The sequence below is a fragment of the Bos javanicus genome, chromosome 24 (assembly GCF_032452875.1).
Source record: "Bos javanicus breed banteng chromosome 24, ARS-OSU_banteng_1.0, whole genome shotgun sequence".
NCBI classification, from domain to species: domain Eukaryota; kingdom Metazoa; phylum Chordata; class Mammalia; order Artiodactyla; family Bovidae; genus Bos; species Bos javanicus.
The window spans coordinates 57,795,799-57,817,977 of NC_083891.1; the positions used below are offsets into that span (position 1 = coordinate 57,795,799).

The 22,179-nt window shown below is 50.8% G+C and overlaps 2 protein-coding genes across 3 annotated transcripts in view; one reads left to right on the forward strand and one right to left on the reverse strand.

Annotated features, from left to right (window-relative positions):
• Positions 1-7,939, forward strand: part of MALT1 (MALT1 paracaspase) — a 66,540-nt gene extending 58,601 nt beyond the window's left edge. For both annotated transcript variants that reach the window (XM_061400333.1, XM_061400335.1), the window contains 4 exons: positions 1,286-1,435; positions 1,784-1,941; positions 3,104-3,229; positions 5,353-7,939. In XM_061400333.1, coding sequence (XP_061256317.1) covers positions 1,286-1,435; positions 1,784-1,941; positions 3,104-3,229; positions 5,353-5,793 — 875 coding nt within the window. In that variant the 3' untranslated portion in view covers positions 5,794-7,939. The remainder of the gene's footprint in view (positions 1-1,285; positions 1,436-1,783; positions 1,942-3,103; positions 3,230-5,352) is intronic.
• A 1,393-nt stretch (positions 7,940-9,332) lies between these two features.
• LOC133237416 (collagen alpha-2(I) chain-like) lies at positions 9,333-21,826 on the reverse strand. Its single transcript, XM_061399441.1, has 4 exons — positions 21,615-21,826; positions 20,880-21,552; positions 14,074-14,146; positions 9,333-9,613 (listed from the first exon to the last, which is right to left on the reverse strand). Exons 1-3 carry the CDS (start codon positions 21,824-21,826, stop codon positions 14,135-14,137), a joined length of 897 nt encoding a protein of 298 aa, XP_061255425.1. The 3' UTR covers positions 9,333-9,613; positions 14,074-14,134.
• Between the last annotated feature and the right edge of the window lie 353 nt (positions 21,827-22,179).

Consider the following 22,179-nt stretch of genomic DNA (forward strand, 5'->3'; position numbering starts at 1 on the left):
ATGCCCTCCTCCAGGGGATCTTCCTAACCCAGGGATTGAACCCAGGTCTCCTGCATTGCAGGCAGATTGTTTACCATCTGAACAACTAGGGAAGCCCTTATTTTAATTTAGTTGTTTTGTAACTTCCCTCTGTCTCTCTGACCTTACTGTTATTCGTGAAAGACAAACATTTGGAATCTCTTTCTGAGTAAAAGGGATCAAGTCTTAGAGTTTTATATCTGTTTTCCCAGATAAGAAACTACTTTCCAAGACCAGATGTTATTAATTTATTTTTATTAATAATATTTACAGAAATAGGATGAATTTCAGAGAAGGCAGTGGCAACCCACTCCAGTACTCTTGCCTGGAAAATCCCATGGACGGAGGAGCCTGGTAGGCTGCAGTCCATGGGGTCGCTAGGAGTTGGACACAACTGAGCGACTTCACTTTCACTTTTCACTTTCATGCATTGGAGAAGGAAATGGCAACCCACTCCAGTGTTCTTGCCTGGAGAATCCCAGGGACGGGAAAGTCTGTTGGGTGCCGTCTATGGGGTCACACAGGGTCTGACGTGACTTAGCAGGATGAATTTGTTGTAATGTATCCATGCAAAAGAATGTAATATGGTTTTATAAATTTAAATTGAGATTTGTCAGTATTCATGTCTTAAATTATGTTGCATGAAAACAGTATATTAGAAAAGCACGTGTATAACATTTTTAGTAAGTTCAAAACCTAAAACATTGACATATACTATTAATACTTACATGAGTAAAAATTACAATATGTGTAAGAATATACACAGTACTTTGGTTACTTTGAATTGGGGAGACAGTAATGGTGTTTTAACATTGTTTTAACACGTTATTTCTTTTCTAAAAAATAAATCTGAGATAAAGACACCACAATATTTTAACTTTCTCTTCGCTGTGTAGTCATTTGTTTATTAACTGAACGTATTTCTCCACAGAGTACACATAAACTTATCATGACTGCTCTTACAGTAAAGTAATATACTTTCACTTCTTTGTGAACTTCAAGGCTTAGCATATTAGGGACTCATCAATAGAATTATAGAAGGTAAAAGCTAGAAAGGGGCCTTTAGAAGTGAGCTGGTCCAGTATTTTTATCTGTTTGCTCACACCATATCCTTAGCACTTAGAACCATGCCTGGCACATAGTAGGTTCTTGGTAGGTGTCTGGAGTGAGTAAGTGATGTTGAGAATATAACTTGATTTGTAGGAGGGTTCTTGGCCAAAATGAAAGGATGTGGTCTTAAACATTATATTCATGTCTTATCTTTTAGATATGGGTAAATGTCACCTTACCAAAGGCAAGCAGGCTCTAGAGATTCGAAGTAGCTTATCTGAGAAGAGAGCCCTCACTGACCCAATCCAGGGAGCAGCACATTCTGCGGAGTCTCTGGTGCGAAACCTCCAGTGGGCCAAGGCGCACGGTACCATGAGATCTTCTTATGCTCTCTCTCCATTATGTGTTCATGTAAAACCATGAAGTCGTCTTTCCCTCTGAATTCACAGATTTCCTCCAGACTTTGCTGTGAATATGTTTTAGCCTAGTGAGTGGGATCTTAGTTCCTTAACCAGGGATTGAACCCAGGTGCTCGGCAGTGAAAGCAGAGTCCAAACCACTGGGCCTCCAGGGAATTCCCTGCAACACTTTTAAGCAACAGAAATAGCTCTAATAGCATTTTGCCCCATAAATAATATTTGTTTGTTGCTTATCATCAGAAAACTCACCAAAAATTCTTTAATTATTTATATAAGTTTTTATTGTTCTTTTTTAGAGCTTCCAGAAAGTATGTGTCTTAAATTTCAGTGTGGTGTTCAGATTCAATTAGGATTTGCAGCCGAGTTTTCCAACGTCATGATAATCTATACGAGTATAGTCCACAAACCACCCGATATATTAATGTGCGATGCCTATGTTACTGACTTTCCACTTGTAAGTCTCTACTTTTTTCTTTTATTTAAACTATAATGGTATAGCCTCACTAAAGACTAAATTTTTGAAAACTTAAAAGTTTATGATTAAATATAAAGGAAGTATGTATACATATATTACATATATAAAAATATTTGTATTTAATACTCATAATATTTAAAAACTGATCGCCAAAATACCTTAAATATGTTAAATTTAGGAGTGTCTTAAGTTCACCCAGGAAATAAGCCTTTAATTTCTCTTACCCTAAATAGTATTTCACATATGAAGGAATAAAACGTGCTACACATACGTCCAGAATTAATCTCTTCTTAAAAACTTGCCCCAAAATAGTTACTACAACAGCGGGAGTCATACTTGTCAAACTATAGTAGTGTATTGGAATAGAAACCTAGCTCTTTCCAAACACTTGGATACGATATTCATTTTGTTTGGGCCTAAAGGAGCCACCAGACAAAATCCCTTTTCCTGCACCGTTGCGGTAAATTGAGCCGTAAGCACGGAGTAAGGCACATACTCCAGAACGTCTCCCTCGCTTCTGGGCTTCCTGGAGGGTGGTGCCCTGTGTGAGAGCCTGCGGCCTGCACTGACCCCAGAACTAGACGGATCCGTCCCGCAGTCCTGGCAGCCCAGGCCCAGGATGGGGCCCCAGACGCTGGGCCGGCCAAGCCTGAAGGCTGCTCTCGAGTCACAGCGCAGATCGCTTGCTCTTGGCAGCAGTTGGCTGCAAAAGAAGAAAAAGGAGGGGAGGGGAAGCTGCCTTTGGCACGTCCATTTATTCCTGTTAAATATACAAGTCACATGAATCCACCTGCACCTTCCCCACAGTGATGACTAAGGGGGGAGGGAGTCCAGGAGCCACACGCTCATGGGGCAAACTTAAAGGAAACCTGGGGACGCTTCTTCAGAGTGCTTGCAGAAACAGTTTGAAAGGAACCGTCCTTCCAGAGCTAACTTCTTAAGTGTATCGGTGAGGAATTTAGAATTCCGTTCATTATTATGATTCTAGAATGTTATCTCCATTGTTTCTTTAGCCCTGGGTAGGGTTTACCTACTCAGATCACAGTTCATTGGAGAGCAGCACCTGTTAAGATGTTTCATGGTCACAGATGATGTTGTGATTTTCATTGATTTCATTAATAACGCTTTCTGGTTTTCACAGGATCTAGATATTGATCCCAAAGATGCAAATAAAGGGACCCCTGAAGAGACCGGCAGCTATTTAGTATCAAAGGAGCTTCCCAAGCACTGCCTGTACACTAGACTCAGCTCACTGCAGAAATTAAAGGTTACTACTTTTCCTATTTATAACTGGGCTCATAACTGGTGGCTCAGAGGGTAGAGAATCCACCTGCAATGCAGAAGACCTAGGTTCAGTCCCTGGGTGGGGAAGATGCCCTGGAGGAGGGCATGGCAACCCGATCCAGGATTCTTGCCTGGAGAATCCCACAGACAGAGGAGTCTGGCGAGTCCACGGGGCCACAGAGAGCGACTGAGCAGAAGGAAAACTTTATGAAAGTGAAAATGCATTTGTGCCTGTGAACCGTGTACTGGGCCAGAGATGCGCTGCTTCATCGCATATTAAGTTGAAGCAGAGAGAACGGCTTTACCGCAAGTCTCATCAGTGACCTTTTTCACATTTTGTATTCTGTTCTTAATAATGGCCCGAGGATTTGTGTGTGAGAATGCATGTCATTACCCTCCATGTTATTAAAAAGTTAGAGACACAGAGCATAGTCTACTTGTAAATACCTTAGCATTTTCAAATAAGCATTTCCCAGCTCGGTGACTTTCTGCAAAACACAACAAATTAGAATGGGAATTTATTTTGATCTTTTTTCATTTCTTGTTGACCTTACGCATGAGAAACTACATGATTTTCATGGTCTATAGGGTTGAGCTTTGCAATAGAACCATATTCTTGCCAGACTCGAGTTTTATTTAGAGCTACATGACCCTAGGAGGCCTTAGCCAAACCCTGGGGCGTGAAGTGAGCACTACTGACAGTCACACCAGGACGGCAGTCATAAACCTGCCCCGGCCTGTTCCCAGCTGGTCAGCCGACACGTGCCTTGTGTCTCTGAACTTCTGTCCATTCTCCGATTCAGGTATACGTCTCCACTTGTGCTTGTGGGTTATTACTTCATAATATTTTTAAAACAGCTAAAATTTTCACCTGGATATGAAGCTGATTTTTTTGGGCGGGGGCGCCGTGCTGGGTCTTCATGGCCGCACGTGGGCGTTCCGCTTGTCGCGGGGGGTCTTTGGGCCGCACATGGGCGTTCTGCTAGTTGTGGGGGGTCTTCGGGCCGCACGTGGGCGTTCTGCTAGTCACGGGGGGGTCTTCGGGCCGCACGTGGGCGTTCCGCTAGTCGCGGGGGGCGGGGGGGGGGGGGAGGGGTCTCCGGGCCGCACATGGGCGTTCCGCTAGTCGCAGGGGTCTTTGGGCCGCACATGGGCGTTCTGCTAGTCGCGGGGGGTCTTCGTGGCCGCACATGGGCGTTCTGCTAGTCACGGGGGGTCTTCGTGGCTGCACGTGGGCGTTCTGCTAGTCGCGGGGGGTCTTCGGGCCGCACGTGGGCGTTCTGCTAGTTGCGGGGGGTCTTCGGGCCGCACATGGGCGTTCTGCTAGTCGCGGGGGGTCTTTGGGCCGCACGTGGGCGTTCTGCTAGTTGCGGGGGGTCTTCGGGCCCCACATGGGCGTTCCATTAGTTGCGTGGTGTCTTCGGGCCGCACGTGGGCATCCCGCCAGTCTCCTGGTTGCATTGCTCAGGCTTCTCACTAGGCTGGCATCTCTTGTGGCGGAGCACAGGCTCTAGGCGCACGGGCTTCAGCAGTTCCAGCTCAGAGCTTCAGCGACTGCCACCCGCGGGCTTGGTGGTTGCGGCCCGCAGGCTCTAGAGCGTGGGCTCAGTAGTTGCGGGCACAGGCTTGTTTGCTGCTCGGCACGTGGGATCGTCCCTGAACAGGGATCGAACCAGCATCCCCTGCACAGGCAGGCAGACTCCCATCCACTGCACCACCAGGGAAGTCCCATAAAGCCGATTATTGTTTCATTAAAAGATATTCCCCGTCTCCAGTAATAGGGAAAGACAGTTTTCCAAGCTCCGCTGCTTGAAAAAATATCTCTTCACTGTTCATCAGGAATGTAATACAAGATCTCTGTGATTCTGTCTATACTAATTCAATATATGGAATGAGGAAAGCGGAAGCTGGTTCTAGCTAGTCTTTCTTAGTATAAGGAAAACGTAAAGACTACCTTGAGGGTCTGGAACCTGGGAAAGGAGAGTGAGACTGGCTTTTTTTGGCTGCTGTTTGGTTTTGTCTGGATGTGTGTGTGAATGGTATTCTAAGACTGATCCACTCTCCTGGTTGATGAAAATGACACAGCTCATCTCTTCTCCTTCCCAGGAGCATCTGGTCTTCACAGTCTGTCTGTCGTATCAGTACTCAGGACTGGAAGACACAGTAGAGGAAAAGCAGGAGGTGAACGTGGGAAAACCTCTCATTGCTAAACTCGACATTCACCGGGGCTCGGGGAGGAAGACGTGCTTCCAGACTTGTGTCATGTGTAACGGCCCTTACCCCAGCTCTGCCGCCAGCACCGCGGGGGCGGCCCGCTACCGCCCACCTCAGGACTCCTTCTCCGGGGCTTACCACTCCCACCTCAGTAACTCAAGCAACGTGATGCCATCAGATGGCTGTCGCTGCAGTCGGACTGCGGACGCCTTCGTTTCAAGTCATCACACCCACCATTACTCGTGTCAGTTTGGCAGAAGCAACGTGCCAGTAGAGACGACGGATGAAATTCCATTCACTTTCTCTGATGGGCTTAGAATTTCTGAAAAGTGACTTCTTTGTTCTTGAAAGTTCTCATAATTAATAGATGTCTCATCCAACAGTACTTACATAAAGTGAGATATTAGGGGGAAAGCAAATAGATATACCTGTAGCAAGAGAAAATTAGTTAACAGGCATTTCGTGGCAAACTCAGGACTTTGAGATGTTGGAATTATTTAACTACAGACCTCCTCTTAAGATTTTGTGGATGGGTTAATTTGTTCTGTAAGTATGAAGTATGGACATGTATATGTTTATGTACATAACAGTGTTTTCATCTTGACCACTCTGAAGTATGAGCAGTGGGAACGGCATTACTATAGAATAAGTCATTGTATTTCTAGAACCAGGAAAAGGACCTTGGTGATGATCAGGCTTCACCTAATTTTTGTCAGTGGGAGAAACGCACCGAGGCGTCTTCTGTGAGTTGGAGCTGAGGCCGCCAGGTTTCTACTGCAGTGTTCATTCCACTACACGTCGCCTTCCTGACAGCTTCCGAGACAAGCACAATTTCTGTAGATAGACTCAAAGACGTGTAAATAAGAATGTCTGTGTATAATCTAGGAGCGCATGAACTTTAGTTTGTGATTACAGGACTTGGCTACAAATACTAGTTAGGTTTGTGTATAAATCTTTGTAGAACGGGCTGAAATGTCTTATTTCTTACTTCTTAAGGTCATGAAAGCACATGAGAAGTAATAAAATGTTTTTCTATGGTAAAGCTTTAGGCAGCAGGATAATACTGCTACTGGATAATCTTGGTAGCTGTTTACCTGAATCTTATAAACCCTGGACCTGACTTCCTTGATAACATGTATTTTCTCATTGAATTTTACTGGCCTTAGGAGATAATCAACTTTGGTTCTACAAAAAGCAAGTTTAAAAAGCAGCTGGCAGTAAAAGGAAAAGGTTGAATTAGTAATTTTAAGACATCCCCAAAGAAAATTGCAGGCCTAGATGTCTCCACTGCTCTATTCTACAGACATTTAAAGAAGGCGCACCAATCCTTTGTAAACTCCTCCCAAAAGTAGAAGAGGAGAGAACACTCTCTGCGACCCCATGGACAGCAGCACACCAGGCCTCCCTGTCCTTCACCATCTCCCGGAGCCTGCTTAAACTCATGTCCATTGAGTCGGTGATGCCACCCAGCCATCTCATGTGTCGTCCCCTTCTCCTGCCCCCAATCCCTCCCAGCATCAGGGTCCTTTCCAATGAGTCGGCTCTTCACATCAGGTGGCCAGCATATTGGAACTTCAGCATCAGCATCAGTCCTTCCAAAGAATGTTCAAAGTTGATTTCCTTTAGGATTGACTGGTTTGATCTCCTTGCTGTCCAAGGGACTCTCAAGAGTCTTCTCCAACATAACAGTTCAAAAGCATACCGTAATACAAAATCAAAGACATCACAGGAAAACTGTAGAGTATTAGCTATTATGACTATAGACACAAAAAATCATCAAAACCCTAGCAAACTAAGTCTAGCAACATATAAAAAGGGTCTTACACCATGAGCAAGTGAGATATATCCCAGGAATGCAAGCTTGGTTTAATGAGTCATATATAAATTATCTTGTTATTCACCATAGTAATATTCTGCAGTGTCACTGTGAATACTAAATTAGCAAATACAGAGCCATTGCTCCTGGGGGGAGCGTGTGTGTGTTTTACACACATACATATCTCAAATAGACTATAACCTTAACTCCTAAAAACAATTTATCCTGGTAGATCTGTTTTGCTGTATTAAAAAAATGAGGTTCAGAAGTACTGACTGACTTGGCTGAGGCCCCCTGGCTAACGGGCCAGCGTGGGGACCCAGACCCATCGGGCGGGCCCAGAGGCAGAGCTCGCCCTGCACCGCCTGCATCTTCTGGCCATGTCTGCAGGGGAGCTGAAACAAGAAGGCAGGGCGCGGCCTCGTTTCTCCTCAGCTGAGAACGTGCACGTCGGGGAGATCAACTCGTCAACCGTCTGCACACGTCCATGAAAGGTCATCAAAGATTATAAACAAACTATAAATAAGTAAATTGGCAAATTCACACAGAATCGTGAGTGAGGATCCTGTTCATAAAGAGAAAAGTGACCATTAACATTGTTTTGTTTAACTTTTCATCGTGTATTGGGGTACAGCTCATTAACAATAAATTAAAACTGGATTTGACACTTTGGGGTCACCTGACCTTGTTGTGGTCCCAGGAAATAACCTCGTTTCGGGGCACGCAGTGGCATTCCCACCAGGAAGATGAAGTGTGCCTGTTGGGGACGGCCAGGTGAGCCCTCCCTGGAAGCACACCCATGGGGACGGGTGAAGAGACTGTAAGCAGGTTAGGAACCAGGGGAGACTCTGATGAATCTGGGATCCAGGCTGAACTGACCCAGACACCCATCTCGTTAACCAACGCTGCTGGCGAGCTGGACGCTTAAGCCCAGAGTCCAGTCAACAGCACGTCTGCTGCCAGCAAACTCTCTGACAGAAGGTCTTTAGCAGTCGCAACCCCAGTCGCCCTGAGGCTCACCCTGCTGGTCTGAGAGCCATCCTAGCCGCTGTCTGCTGAGTCCACACATCTCAGGCCTGACCCATGAAGTGTCCGTGTCTTAAAGTGACCCTCAGGACCAGCTTTCCCCTCAGTGTTAGGCCCTGGACCCTGTTGGCAGATGTCACCAACACGGCTGACCGGGGCCCAAACCGGGGCTGCAGGAACTGTAATGGTGGTGAGACCTCAGCGCTGCTTTATCTGCTGACTCAGACGGATGTCCCCAAAGACTGCAGTGAGGAAGAAGAAGGACTTTCACAGTGTCCTGCCCACCTGAGCTGCATGGCCAGCCTCCTGCTGAAGACCCATGGGTGGACAGAGGCCTCTTTGCGGCTGGGCCACGGGCAGCCTGCTTCCAAAATGGAAGGGTCGGCTGGCACCACCTGGGAGCTAGCTTTCTGAGCACACGCCTGCGGTCTCGGGGCCCCAGTTAGCCTGGGGCCGGGCTCCTGAGACCTCGTCCCAGAAGCCACAGCCCCAGGGACGACAGCGGGGCCGTGAGGGGACGGAAGGGCCCTTGTAGGCCGCAGGCCCCCAGGTTTCACGTCTGATCCAGAGGATGTGAGCATGCCCAAGGTCGACGCTGAGCCCAGCTTCAGATGCCCGGGGCGCCTAGGTGGGAAGACCGGGGGTCTCCAGAGTCCCCGATTCCTAAATCAGCCCCGGGGGAGGACTTCAGAGAGACCCCGTGCCTCACGCACAGGTGCCGGCAGGCTCAGCCGACCCCGGACGAGTCCGCCACATGCCCTGTGTCTGCTTCCAGGGCCACTGCTGCCCTCGTGGTTGAGCAGCCGGGAGCCAGGGGAGAAGCCGTCGGGCCCCCACCGCCCCAGCCCTCCCTGAGTTTGGCCAGCTTCCTTAGCGCAGGGCCCGGGTGCGCCCTGCGGGTGCCGCTCATAAAAGGACCAGAAAGGTGGCTCTTTGGAGCCCCCCACCCTCAGCCTCCACCCGTGGCGCCTGGGCATGGACTGAGCTGCCTGGGCAGCTGCCCCCGTGTGGGCTGGTGACCGCGGGCTGCCCCCTGCCCTGAGGCAGCGCCCACACTGGCACCCACGGGCCTGAAGTCCAGAATGCCAGGCACCTGGAGAGGGGCAGGTGGCTCTGCGGGAGGACAGAGGTGTCCTCCCCATGCTGCGCGTTCTGTGTCCTCTCCGTGACGATGCTGGTGACGAGGCTTGCTCCGGGATTACAGGGCTTAAGCTGAGAAGCTACAATCCCACTTTCCTCCATAAAACTGCAGATTTCCTTAGCCACTCTGATGCTTCTAGCCACAGCAGCCTTCCTGGTAGAGATGTGATCCTACCAAGAAGAGGCAGCATGAAATTAAAAGGCTTAGGCTCAAGAGGACAGCTCCCCTGGGTTCAAAGCCCAGCCCTCTCATCTCTTAAGCCTCACTTTTCTCCCAAGTACCATCTGCTGCAGGGCTCCTTGTTCTTGTTACTCAGTCGTATCCGACTCTTAGCAACCCCATGGACTGCAGCACGCCAGGCCTCCCTGTCCATCACCAACTCCCGGAGTTCACTCAAACTCATGTCCATCGAGTCAGTGATGCCATCCAGCCATCTCATCCTCTGTTGTCCCCTTCTTCTCCTGCCTTCAATCTTTCCCAGCACCAGGGTCTTTTTCAGTGAGTCGGTTCTTCACATCAGGTGGCCAGAGTATTGGAGTTTCAGCATCAGTCCTTCCATTGAATACTCAGGGGTACTAGTAAGCATTAGGTAAGGTCACCCAATAAAAGCATGAGCAGGCACATAGTAAAAACAAAACATAGGTCACCCACCAGGTTATTAAACTGCAGAGAAAAGAAAGGTGTAGTGGGCTGAATAGCGCCCCCGCACACCAAGGCAATGGCAGCCCACTCCAGTTTTCTTGCCTGGAGAATCCCAGGGACGTGGGAGCCTGGTGGGCTGCGTCTATGGGGTCGCACAGAGTCGGACACAACTGAAGCGACTTAGCAATAGCAGCAAAGGTATCTCTGAATCCCCCAGAACCTGTGACTGCAACCTTATTTGGAAATATTGTCTTAGCAGATATAACTAAGCATCTGGAGGGAATTCCCTGGTGGTCCAGCGATTAGGGCTCTGTGCTTTCACTGCTAAGGAAAAGCACAATCCTTTGTGCTCAATCCCTGGTGGGGAACTAAGATCCTGCAAGCCGCGTGGTGCAGCCGAAAAACATTTATAAGAAAATAGGCAAAAAAAAAAAAAAAGGATCTGGATGCGAGATCATCCTGGATGAGGGCGGTCCCTACCCCAGTGGCAAGTGTCTGTGCGTGTAAGAGGCGGAAAAGAAGACAAGGCACAGCAGAGGTCGTGTGAAGGTGAGGCGGGCACGCGCGGCACAGCCGCAAGCTGAGCGCGCGCCCCCTACAAGCTGAAGAGGCAGGGAAGGCGTGCCCTGCAGACTCTCCCACGGGAGAACGGCCCCGCCAAGACCTCACTTTCTGCCCATTGACACGAAGTTTGGATTTCTGGCCTCCAGAACTTGGAGACAATAAACTTCCGTTGTTTCATGTCGCCAAGCTGGTGAAAATGGGTTGTGACCGCCGTAGGAACCAGCACAGGATGGCAGCTCGCGGGTGAGGCACCTCCGACTCCAGCCCCGAGCGGCTGGGAAGGACACGGAGGAGAGCGGAGAGCGGGCCGCTTCCCCGCCGCTGTTAGTCTCCTGCGCCCCCTCCTGGTCCCAAGGCAGACGCGCGCCCCCGCCAGTCCAGACACTCACTGTCTCGAGAAATGGCAGAACGGAGGGGATCTCAACATTTAAAACAGAAGCTTGTCTCCAGGGAGGTCCCTGGTGGCGCAGTGGTTCGGATTTGGCGCCTTGGCCGTCGTGGCCTGGTTCAGCCCCTCGTCGGGGACCTGAGATCCCACAAGCCGCACGGCGTGACCCAAAAAAGTTTCTAAGGATTTTAAACCACGCGTTCTTTCCCCTCGTCCTGAATAACACAGCCAGCTCTTTATCCCGTGTCTTACTCTCTCACGCTCTGTCCTCTCCCACTGCTCTGTACGTTCAGCCCCGCCGTGATGACCCAGCTTTCCTCTCGCTTCCTTGACCCGCTCCTCCCGGACGGAGGACTGTTCCTGGTAGCCCAACCACGCACCTCCCTGGGGTCCCCTCGACCTTGTCACACAGAAATGAACTCAAACCTTCCCCCGCTGATCACAAACTCCTGTCAGCTCACTTCAACCTAATCAGATCCAAAACACACGAACAGCTCGTGGGGAAGATCCCCCGGAGAAGCAAAGGAGCCGATGGGCTACAGCCTATGAGGTCGCAAGAGTCAGACAGACTCAGTGACTAACCCTCCCCAGTAGGGGAGCAGCTGATGCTCACAGCCAGGAGGGGAGAGCTGGGGCGGCTCGCTGGTGGTGACGTCCGCTGCACCCTCAGAGGAGGGCTCGGACCCCAGTGAGAAACTCTGGGGCCTGAGCAGCAGGGACCAGCGGGCCTGAAGGGGTTGGGGGCCCCCTTTCAGGACTCCAGGTCTGCACCATCCTCCGGGGCCTGCCTGGCTCTCTGGACCAGGCCTTACCTTGTGTTTTGTTGAGTTCTGGGTGAGTTCAGTTCAGTTCAGTTCAGTCGCTCAGTCGTGTCCGACTCTGCGACCCCATGGACTGCAGCACCCCAGGCCTCCCTGTCCATCACCAACTTCCGAAGCTTGCTCAAACTCATGTCCATCGAGTCGGTGATGCCATCCCACCACCTCATCCTCTGTCATCCCCTTCTCCTGCCCTCAAGCTTTCCCAGCATCAGGGTCTTTTCCAGTGAGTCAGCTCTTGGCATCAGGTGGCCAAAGTGTTGGAGCTTCAGCTTCAGCATGTCCTTCCAGTGCTGGGTATGCGCTGGGAGCCCAGCAGAGGGCAGTGCAAGCTCGTTTGTCCTTCACTTCTGCGTGGGTTTTTTTACAACCTGAGAGCTTGCTTCCCGCTGCAGCCCAGAGCACAGGGAAGGCCGGAGCCTCGGGAAGGGCTGCTGGAGCAGCGGTGTTCGCAGCCACTCAGCCAAGCCATGATGAGGCCTTGCCAGTGGCCACTGCCCCTCCTGACCCCTCACCGCTTAACTCTGGTGCTGCAGTCCGTGGGGTCGAAAAAGAGCCAGACACTCCTGAAGCCACCTGGCACTCACATAACTGGGATCAAATATACCTAAACCTGAGCATTCCCATCTAAACCATTTCAAGGGCACCGTTCAGTACCGTCCAGTGCACACAGAATGCTCCCACTCTAGAGTTTGTGATTTTTCATGGACAGAACCCAAGGCACAGATATGGTGAAATTCAGAGAAAAGGCCGAGACCTGGAGATTGCTTTCGTTGAGAAAAATAAAGGAGGAATTCCAAGGTGGGCCCCAGAGGTTTCTCAGGCTATGGTGCGCCTACAAACTTTCCAGACCCCTCTGCCTCAAGGGGCTGGGTGGGGGTTTCCTGTCCACTTCAGTCACATCTGCCCCCAGCCTTCCCCAGACACTAGCCAGACAAAACCTGCAACTCAACTGGGAGTAGTACGGAGCACCCCCAAAGGGATCCCTGCCCATGTTCAGAAACAGAACCAAAGGTTATTCAAAGTGAAAGAAAGTGAAAGTCACTCAGTTGTGTCCGACTCTTTGCGACCCCGTGGACTATGCAGTCTACGGAATTCTCCAGGCCAGAATACTGCAGTGGGTAGCCATTCCCTTCTCCAGGGGATCTTCCCAACCCAGGGACCAAACCCAGGTCTCCTGCATTGCAGGCAGATTCTTTACCAGCTGAGCCACCAGGGAAGCCCAAAGGTTATTCAAAATCCTCTCAAATATCACTCTGAAAACAATCTGTACAGTATGCAAATGAAATGTCAGTGGGAAGTGATGATAATTGGGCCCCAAAACGTTTTAGACTTCCCTGGTGGCTCAGTGATAAAACTCGGCCTGTCAGTGCAGGAGACAAGGGTTCAATCCCTTGGATTGAATCGGGAAGATCCCCTGGAGAAGGAAGTGGCAACCCAGTCCCATATTCTTGCCTGGAAAATCCCACGGACAGAGGAACCTGGCAGGCTACAGTCCATGGGGTCGCAAGACACAACTTGGCAACTAAAACAGCAAAACACTTTAAGCAATAAAATGCATTCAGGTTATTTGGCCTTTGATGAGCTCCAAAGCTGAGCAAGACAGAACTTGAATCCCTATAACAACAACAGCTAGTATTCAGGCAGGTCCTATGAGCCTGGCACAATGTCAGCTGCTTTTCTCATTCAGGCTTTTCTGATGGATGGAGGTATTGTGTCCGTTTTACAGAGGAGGAAACTGGAGCCCCCAGGACTGCTGGACTTGCTCAAGGTCACAGAGGAAGAAAATGGTGGAGCCTGCATTTGGACCCTTCAGACGGGCTCCAGGTAACTGGCTAGTGAACCCAGCTTTGCCTGACTTGCCGGGCGCTGAAGTGCAGTGTCTAAGAGAGAACTGCAGAAATTCTGGCTCAGGGGAGCCGAGAAGCCTGGGGAAGGGTGAGTTTCCCATCTTTGAACAAGGTCAGAGCCACCACCAGTTCCAACTGCCCTTAATCTGTCCATCTGGATTGGTAAATTCGCACATGAAAAACGTTAACAGGGGCATTCACGCGCATGCTTACCAGCCAGACCACCTCTTTCCAACACATGCCCTCCATTTCCACCTTAGTGCAAAAAGAAAAAAAAAAAAGTTGCCAAAAGCACCTCAGAACATCCAGAATGCTTGAACCCTCCAGCAGGAAGACCTCCCGAGCCTGGCCCTTCGTCCCTTTCACACTTGCCTTTGCTGCCAGCTCTTGAAGGGATCTGAACTGAGAGCATCTGGCGAGGAGGTCGTGTCATCCCTTGATCTGAAAGAGCCAAAAGAAAAAGTAGAACAAGAAACACCGAATGAGTTTCTGAACTGATTTGCCTGTACTTCATTTGTTTTCGCTTTAATACATTTTGGCTCTTTTATTTCAAAGTAATGGTAGGTGGTGGGAAAAAAAGGTTTGAAAGTATTCACCTGCGCCAGGCAGCTGAGCAAACAATGAGCTTAATTAACCTCTCTTTCTATCTGACCTTCCCCCTCAACCTGCTCCCACTTCACTGTCACAGGCCGGTGGCGTGGAAGGACCTGTCAGCCACTCTAACTGGTGACGACCTACGTCTGTTTATTCCCTCATCACCCAGCTACACTCACAGACCAAAACCTACAGCCTTCAGAGCCCAGGAGGTGATTGGTTTGTAGCCGAGGCATTTTGAACACACTGTTTCCGTTTTCCCTTTGTTATCCGTTCATTATCTTTTGTAATCGAGGTCTGCTTTCATGTATAGGTACAAGTAGGTGATATTTGAATGTACTTTGAGATAAGTGTTTCAACAGATATTGGGTACTAAAAAAAATAATTGGAACAATAAAAGCCCCGCCCGCTGTCTCCAGGGGGGCCGTGTCTGCCTCTGATCCTTTGAATATTTATCTTGCGACATCCCTGGCAGTCCAGTGGTTAAGACTCCATGGAAGGCTGAACTTTAAAAGGCTCACCCTACTTTCTGGAGGAAAACAAGTGTACAACTTTAGGGTCTCACCACCCCTAGCTCAGGAGAGCCCCAGCTGTGACCTCCCTTGCCCCCAAGGTGGGGAACATGTGGAGAAGCACAGGTCCCATCTTCATATTTCAGAAGTGCAAGGGCAACTCGTACGTGAAATGGTCCACACTCCTTGGACTCAGAGAAACAGATGTTATGGAAAGATTTCCATATGATAGAGGTTTCTCGTTGAAATGTCACTGAGTCTCTCTGCCCTGATTTCTCAGTGTGGGAGGCAGAACAATGGCTCCCAGAGGTGTCCAAGTCCCCAGGACCTGGGAATGCTGCCTCACATGGCAGAGGTATTTTGCAAACGCGGTTAACCACCTTGAGATGATCCTGCATCACCCCAGTGAGCCGACGGCATCACCAGGATCCTTATAGCAGGAATGTGGGGAGAGCTAGTTCAGTTCAGTCACTCAGTCATGTTCAACTCTTTGCGACCCCACGGCCTGCAGCACGCCAGGCCTCCCTGTCCATCACCAACTCCTGGAGTTTACTCAAACTCACGTCCATAGAGTCCGTGATGCCATCCAATCGTCTCATCCTCTGTCGTCCCCTTGTCCTCCTGCCTTCAATCTTTCCCAGCATCAGGGTCTTTTCCAATGAGTCAGTTCTTTGCATCAGGTGGCCAAAGCATTGGAGTTTCAGCTTCAGCATCAGTCCTTCCAGTGAATATTCAGGACTGATCTCCTTTAGGGTGGACTGGTTGAATCTCCTTGCAGTCCAAGGGACTCTCAAGAGTCTTCTCCAACAGCACAGTTCAAAAGCATCAATTCTTCAGTGCTCAGCTTTCTTTATAGTCCAACTCTTATATCCATATGTGACTACTGGAAAAACCATAGCCTTGACTAGACGGACCTTTGTTGGCAAAGTAATGTCTCTGCCTTTTAATATGCTGTCTAGGTTGGTCATAACTTTCCTTCCAAGGAGTAAGCGTCTTTTAATTTCATGGCTGCAGTCACCATCTGCAGTGATTTTGGAGCTCCCCAAATAAGGTCTGTCAGTTTCCATCTATTTGCCATGAAGTGATGGGACCAGATGCTATGATCTTTGTTTTCTGAATGTTGAGCTTTAAGCCAACTTTTTCACTCTCCTCTTTCACTTTCATCAAGAGGCTCTTTAGTTCTTCTTCACTTTCTGACATAATGGTGGTGTCATCTACATGTCTGAGGTCATTGATATTTCTCTCGGCAATCTTGATTCCAGCTTGTGCTTCATCCAGCCCAGCATTTCTCATGATGTACTCTGTGTATAAGTTAAATAAGCAGGGTGACAATATACAGCCTTGACATACTCCTTTTCCTATTTGGAACCAGTCTGTTGTTCCAAGTCCAGTTCTAACTGTTGCTTCCTGACCTGCATATAGATTTCTCAAGAGAAATCTGGAGAGCTAGAGAAGAAAGGAAAAGCTCATGTGATGATGGAAGCAGAGACTGGAGGGGTGCTCCTTGAAAGTGGAGGAAGGGGCAACAAGCCAAGGAACCTAAGCAGCCAACAGAAGCTGAAAAGGCAAGGACACAGACCCTCCCCCAAAACCTCCTGCAAGCCCCCCAGGTGCCCCTTACATCGCTCCTCTCTGCATCTCTTGATTCTCACTCTCAGCTGATTTCACCTGTAATCAAATGTTGGGGAGGAGAAGGGACAAACAAGAACCCTCCTCCATTCTCCTCCCTTATTATCCTGCTCCTGGCTCATCCACAATTATTTCTCAGAGCTTTATTCCTTCCCCACCTTGGGGCAAATAAAGAGTGTCCCTTACCTAGAACTTACAGTGCAAATCCAGGTTGTTTACAGGGGAGTTTTACGGCTTCAGACTCGGGGTCGGCGGGTTGAGAACAGCTTGTTCCTTGCCCTGTCCTGACTTTACTGCCATATTACTCAGATTAACAGTTCATCCGTGTTCCCTTTTTTGGCCAGTCACTTCCAAGGGATTTTGTGAAGATTCATAAGCTAGCATTTACAAAGCACTCTTTGAACTCCTACATAAATAAAAAATCTCACAGTTGGAAATCCCGATGCCTTTTAATGAGTCCTTTTAAAATCCCAAAGCATTTAAAAATTCATGTTGCTCCCTAGAAATAACTTTTAGTTCCTATACATAAATGGAGTTCCAGACATATCAGATACATTCAGAGCTGCTGTTACAGAACAATTAGGAGGTACAGGCAGTGAGTTAAGCTCAGTGTATGCACAATCTCATTGATTTTTGGATAAGATAAAGATAAGACAAAGATCACTTGTGACCTGGGCTGTCTGAGTTCCTAAGAGGAAAACAAAGCCCCATAGGTATGTCTGCATTCACCCTGATGTCATCAGCTCGCATGCACAGTGCCTCTACAGGATAGGAATTTGGAGAGGCAAATGGATGGCTTTTCTTTTAATTGTATCGAGGGGAGACAGGCCATTACTGGAGAGACCAAGCTTAAGTCAGAGAAGCAGAAACTGACGATACTGACGGTGCGGGGTTCTCTGCTCTTGCTGCAGCTTACAGATAAAATACACGGTGGCTGGAATCAATTCCTGAAATCAAGACTTTCTTCACCCATCCCCATTCCTTAAGCCTGCTGCTTCTTTCCCAAGTAAGCACGAAGCCAGGGACTCAAGATACCAAGGATGAGGCGTTCTGTTTGGGAGCTGTTTTCTAGGTATTTTCCGCCCACCCTGACGACCCCCGGGAATGCTACAAAAGTCTTCTCAGAAGGACGTTTAGGGCTCAATTCATTTTCCAAGAAAAGGACAAGCGGGCCGTGGGGCACTTTCAACTGCCCCGTGTAAATTACGTACAGAGTAGCATAACTGTGTCTTCTTCAGTGGAGGTTTAGAGGCGTCTTGTTTGTAACTCTTGCCTGGTGGCTTAGACGGTAAAGCGTCTGCCTACAATGCGGGAGACCTGGGTTCAATCCCTGAGTCAGGAGGATCTCCTGGAGAAGGCAATGGCAACCCACTCCACTACTCTTGCCTGGAAAATCCCATGGACGAAGGAGCTTCTTGCAGGCTACTGTCCATGGGGTCGCAAAGAGTCTGCACGACTGAGCGACTTCTCTTCACTTTGTTTGTAAATAGCCACCAGGGGGCACTGTTATTCTCTTTAAATACTGCAGGGGGAGGGGGAGGGGGGGAGTCCGCATATAGGGTGTGTCTGTGGCATCTGTGCACACGCGTGTGTTGGTGGTTTGGTCTCTCAGTCATGTCCGACTCTCGAGACTTCACGGAGTGTAGCCTGCCAGACTCCTCTGTCCATGGGATTCTCCAGGCAAGAATACTGGAGTGGGTTGCCAGGGGTGAGATACAACTTCCCTCGCATCCATTCACCTTCATTCAGCCAGGCAGCCAACCCTCCCCTTGTTAAGTCAATACCCTTTTGCAACCCCATGGACTCCATCCTGCCAGGCTCCTCTGTCCATGAGATTTCCCGGGCAAGAATACTGGAGTGGGCTGCCATTTCTTTCTCCAGGGAATCTTCCCGACCCAGGGATCGAACCCACATCTCCTGCATTGGCAGCGGGTTCTTTATCTCTGAGCCACCAGGGAAGCCCAATCCCTCCCTTAACTCCCACCCTCCACCCACACCCCTTCATCTGTCATCCCTCTTTCCCCTTCTTGGTCAAAAAAGGAGCAGAGAGCAGCAAGAAAACCCACCAAGATCATGAAACCAACATCGAATCAAAGATACTCCCCAGGACGCCTGGGAAGAACACCGAGATGCCCGCCTCTCTCCTTTGTCGCGCGTTCTCTTTCCTCCCCAGCCCTGGATGCTGATGCTTCACTGCCCTGCAGGGAGATGGTCACCCTGGTGCTTGTGGGCATCTTTCCTTTGGAAAGAGGACTCTAGAGAGAGGAAAGACATCAGAAAAATGATTCTTTAATGTTGGCTCTTCGGATGCTTTCATATCAGACCATCTGGATCTAGAGGATACGCTGTAGGGAGCCTTCCTTTTCCTGCAAATCACAAGAGCGTGGGAACAGCCATCTCCTCTGCCTCCCCAGCCTCGCCAGAGAACCTGGGGGGCACAAGGAGCCCTGCTCGAGCTGCAAAGCACCCCAGGGTCACTGCTCTTCTTTCTCCACCTGCTCAGGAGGCACTAAAAGCCTCGCACCGGAGGACTGCCTCCAGCTGATTTCAAAGTTGACATAATGGACTTCTCGCCACAGAACAAACCTCCAGGGACTCGGGCTAAGCAAACCATTTACAATACTGTCACGACCGCTGGAAAGACAGCGAACACTTGGGACAGAGCTTGTGTGATGCTGAGCGCTTTGAGTTCAAACCCAGAGGGCACCGTCTAACTGGCTGGGTGACCCTGGGCTGGTTCCTGAACCTGCCTGAGCGTCCATCTCTGTGAATCAAGGTTAATAACCCTTGCACTAGTTTATGGCACGCGTGGAGATAACAGAGGTTCATTCCCATGGCCAGAAGGTCAAAGGCAATATTACTATTGCTATTACTACTGTTCACTGTGCACCAGGCCCTGAGCTCCAAGTTCAGCACACATAAACTGCTTTAATCTTCACAGCAACCCTACCTGCAGAAGTTGGAACTGAAGGGCTGGGGACCAAGGTGCTGGCAGGTTTAAGAAAGATGCTGGCTAGACTAGGGGTCCCATTCCTCCCTGTGAAAAACGAACCGGCATCTTTTTATTTGGCTGTGGGTCAGGGACGTGTGGGGCTTCCCTGGTGGCTCAGTTGGTAAAGAATCCGCCTACAATGTAGGAGACTTGGGTTCAATCCCTGGGTTGGGAAGATCCCCTGGAAAAGGGAAGGGCTACACACTCCAGTATTCTGACCTGGAGAATTCCATGGAGTGTATAGTCCATGGGATGGCAAAGAGTTGGACACGACCGAGGGACTTTCAGTTCACTGGATCCTGAGTATTTTTGATGATGCTCCAACAACAAAAAGCTACCTCATGGAAGGGTGACAGAACCCGCTCCACGTGACACTCCACAGCATGACATTTCCCAGGTTGAAACAACAGTCCCTAAGGAAATGGCCTTGTGGGAGTCCCTTAAAACAGCAAGGGGTACCTGCGGAAGACATCAATAGTATTTCTGAGAATGTAAAGCGTGTGAAGTACACTAGCATCTCTCTCCCCGGGCGTGGTCAGGAAAGTGGTCCTTGTGCAGCAGCTGTTTCCAGATCTGAAAGCTCACATCGCTCAGTACCAAGACACCTAAACATCAGTAGGGACAGCTCTCTAAAGCGGGGCCTCTCCTGTTCACAAAGTTTGCCAATGTCTCTAGGCCTGGATGGCTTTATCGACTCCCCTCAAGGCCATCAGGACTTCTTTTTCCTGACAGAAAACTGAGGCTAGAAAGAAGATGGGAGGCTTTTCGTCTTTGCAACGGGGTGTGTGTGCGCATGTCTGTGTGTGTGTGTGTGTGTGTGTGCGCGCATGTCTGTGTGTGCGCATGTCTGTGTGTGCGCATGTCTCTGTGTGTGCGTGTGTGTGTGCTCATGTCTCTGTGTGCGTGTGTGTGCGCATGTCTGTGTGTGTGTGCATGTCTGTATGTGTGCGCATGTCTGTGTGTGCGCGTGTCTGTGTGTGCGCGTGTCTGTGTGTGCCCATGTTTGTGTGTGTGCATGTGTGTGTGCATGTCTGTATGTGTGTGCACATGTCTGTGTGTGCGCGTGTCTGTGTGTGCGCATGTCTCTGTGCATGTGTGTGTGCATGTCTGTATGTGTGTGCGCATGTCTGAGTGTGTGCATGTCTGTGTGTGCGCATGTCTGTGTGTGTGCATGTCTGTATGTGTGTGCGCATGTCTGTGTGTGTGCGTGTCTGTGTGTGCACATGTCTGTGTGTGCGCGCGGGCGTGAGAGAAGGAAATAAAAGACAGGTGGCAAGAAGCAACGTGGGGGGAGAGAATGAGGCAGCGGGGGAGAAAGGACCCGGCAAAACGGGAGAGGAGGTGGAGCGGGGCGGGCGGAAGCCTGCGGATCCCGCGGCCAAGGGGAATCCGGTGGGAGAAGCCATTAAGAGGCCCTGGAAACAGAAACGCTGAGAAGGATGCTTACTCGTTTCGACAGGCTGGTCAGAAAGTGCCCAGCGCGAGCTCGGGGGCGGGAGGCCAGGGGCCGCCGCAGGCAGCGGGGCCGCGCCTCCTCACCGGAGGGAAGGCTCACCCCAGGCTCCTGCCGCCGCCTCCCCGCCGGCCCCGCCGCACCCGCGTTTCGGCGCGGAAACAACGAGCCCGGCTGCGCCCACGGGCCGCTCTGCGGCCTCCTCCGTCCAGGGAGGGCCCGAGGCGTCGCACCGCCCGCTGGAAGCGGGTGCCCGGGGTGCCCGGGGGCGCCCACCGCCCCGGAGGAGGTCAGGCCCGGAGAGGCCGCCGCTCCCTCTTCCCGGCCGGGGCCCCGCACGGGGGAGCCGGGCCAGGCCCCGTTGCTGAGGGAACCGGCGGCAGGCCCAGCCCCCTTCCCGCAGAGGCGGCCGGAGGGGCCCGCGCAGGACGGAACTGCCCTCATGTCCAGGCTCCAGAGGCGGCCGGGAGCCTGGCCAGCGCGGGGTGGCCGCGCCCCATTGGCCCCGCGGCGAGAGGGCCACGCACGGCCTCGTCCCAACGGCTCCCTTCGCCTGACCCCCACCAGGCCTCTCCTCAACCACAGACCCCCCAAAAGCCAGGCCCCAGCCCCCCGACACGGGGTGAGCCGGGGGGCCGCGAAGGTGCCCCTCTGACCCCCAGGGCACCTGCACGAAGGGGACACCGGCGGCCCGGGTGAGACACGCGCTTTTGTTTGGTTCCGACTCACTGTCTGTGCGTGTGGATCACGCGTCTCACCTCTGCCTGCAGCCGAGACGCCGGGAGAACGCACAGTGTGCCTCCGCCACGGCCGCCGCCCTTCCCGCTCTGGCCCGCAGTGGGGCTGCAGCTCTGCTGGGAGGAGCGGTCCACACCCCGCGGGGCCTTCCTCAGAGGGTGCGGTGCGGGGTGCTCGCCCCGAAACTGCTCATTAGGGGACATGAGTCGCTGTTTAACGGAGAAGGCAATGGCACCCCACTCCAGTGTTCTTGCCTGGAGAATCCCAGGGACGGTGGATCCTGGTGGGCTGCCGTCTATGGGGTCGCACAGAGTCCAACATGACTGAAGCGACTCAGCAGCAGCAGCAGCCGCTGTTTACAAGTATCCATGCGGGTGCCGCACCCTATCCTACCACCCCTTACAAGTTCAAATTCAGTGAGTCTGGGCTGGGACTCTGGGAAGGACGTTTGTAAGTGCTCAGGTGATTTTCATGGTTCTCTGAGCAGACACGCACTGGTGGCCGGTGGAGATGAGCCACCCCCAAGCCCAGCAGGGCTGCCTGGCCTGTGCGAGCT

Coding starts and splice junctions, on each gene's coding strand:
- LOC133237416 (XM_061399441.1), bottom strand. CDS start 21,826: ATGTCCCCTAATGAGCAGTTTCGGGGCGAGCACCCCGCACCGCACCCT. Junction 21,553..21,614: donor GTGATCCACACGCACAGACA/GTGAGTCGGAAC, acceptor CCCTTCGTGCAG/GTGCCCTGGGGGTCAGAGGG.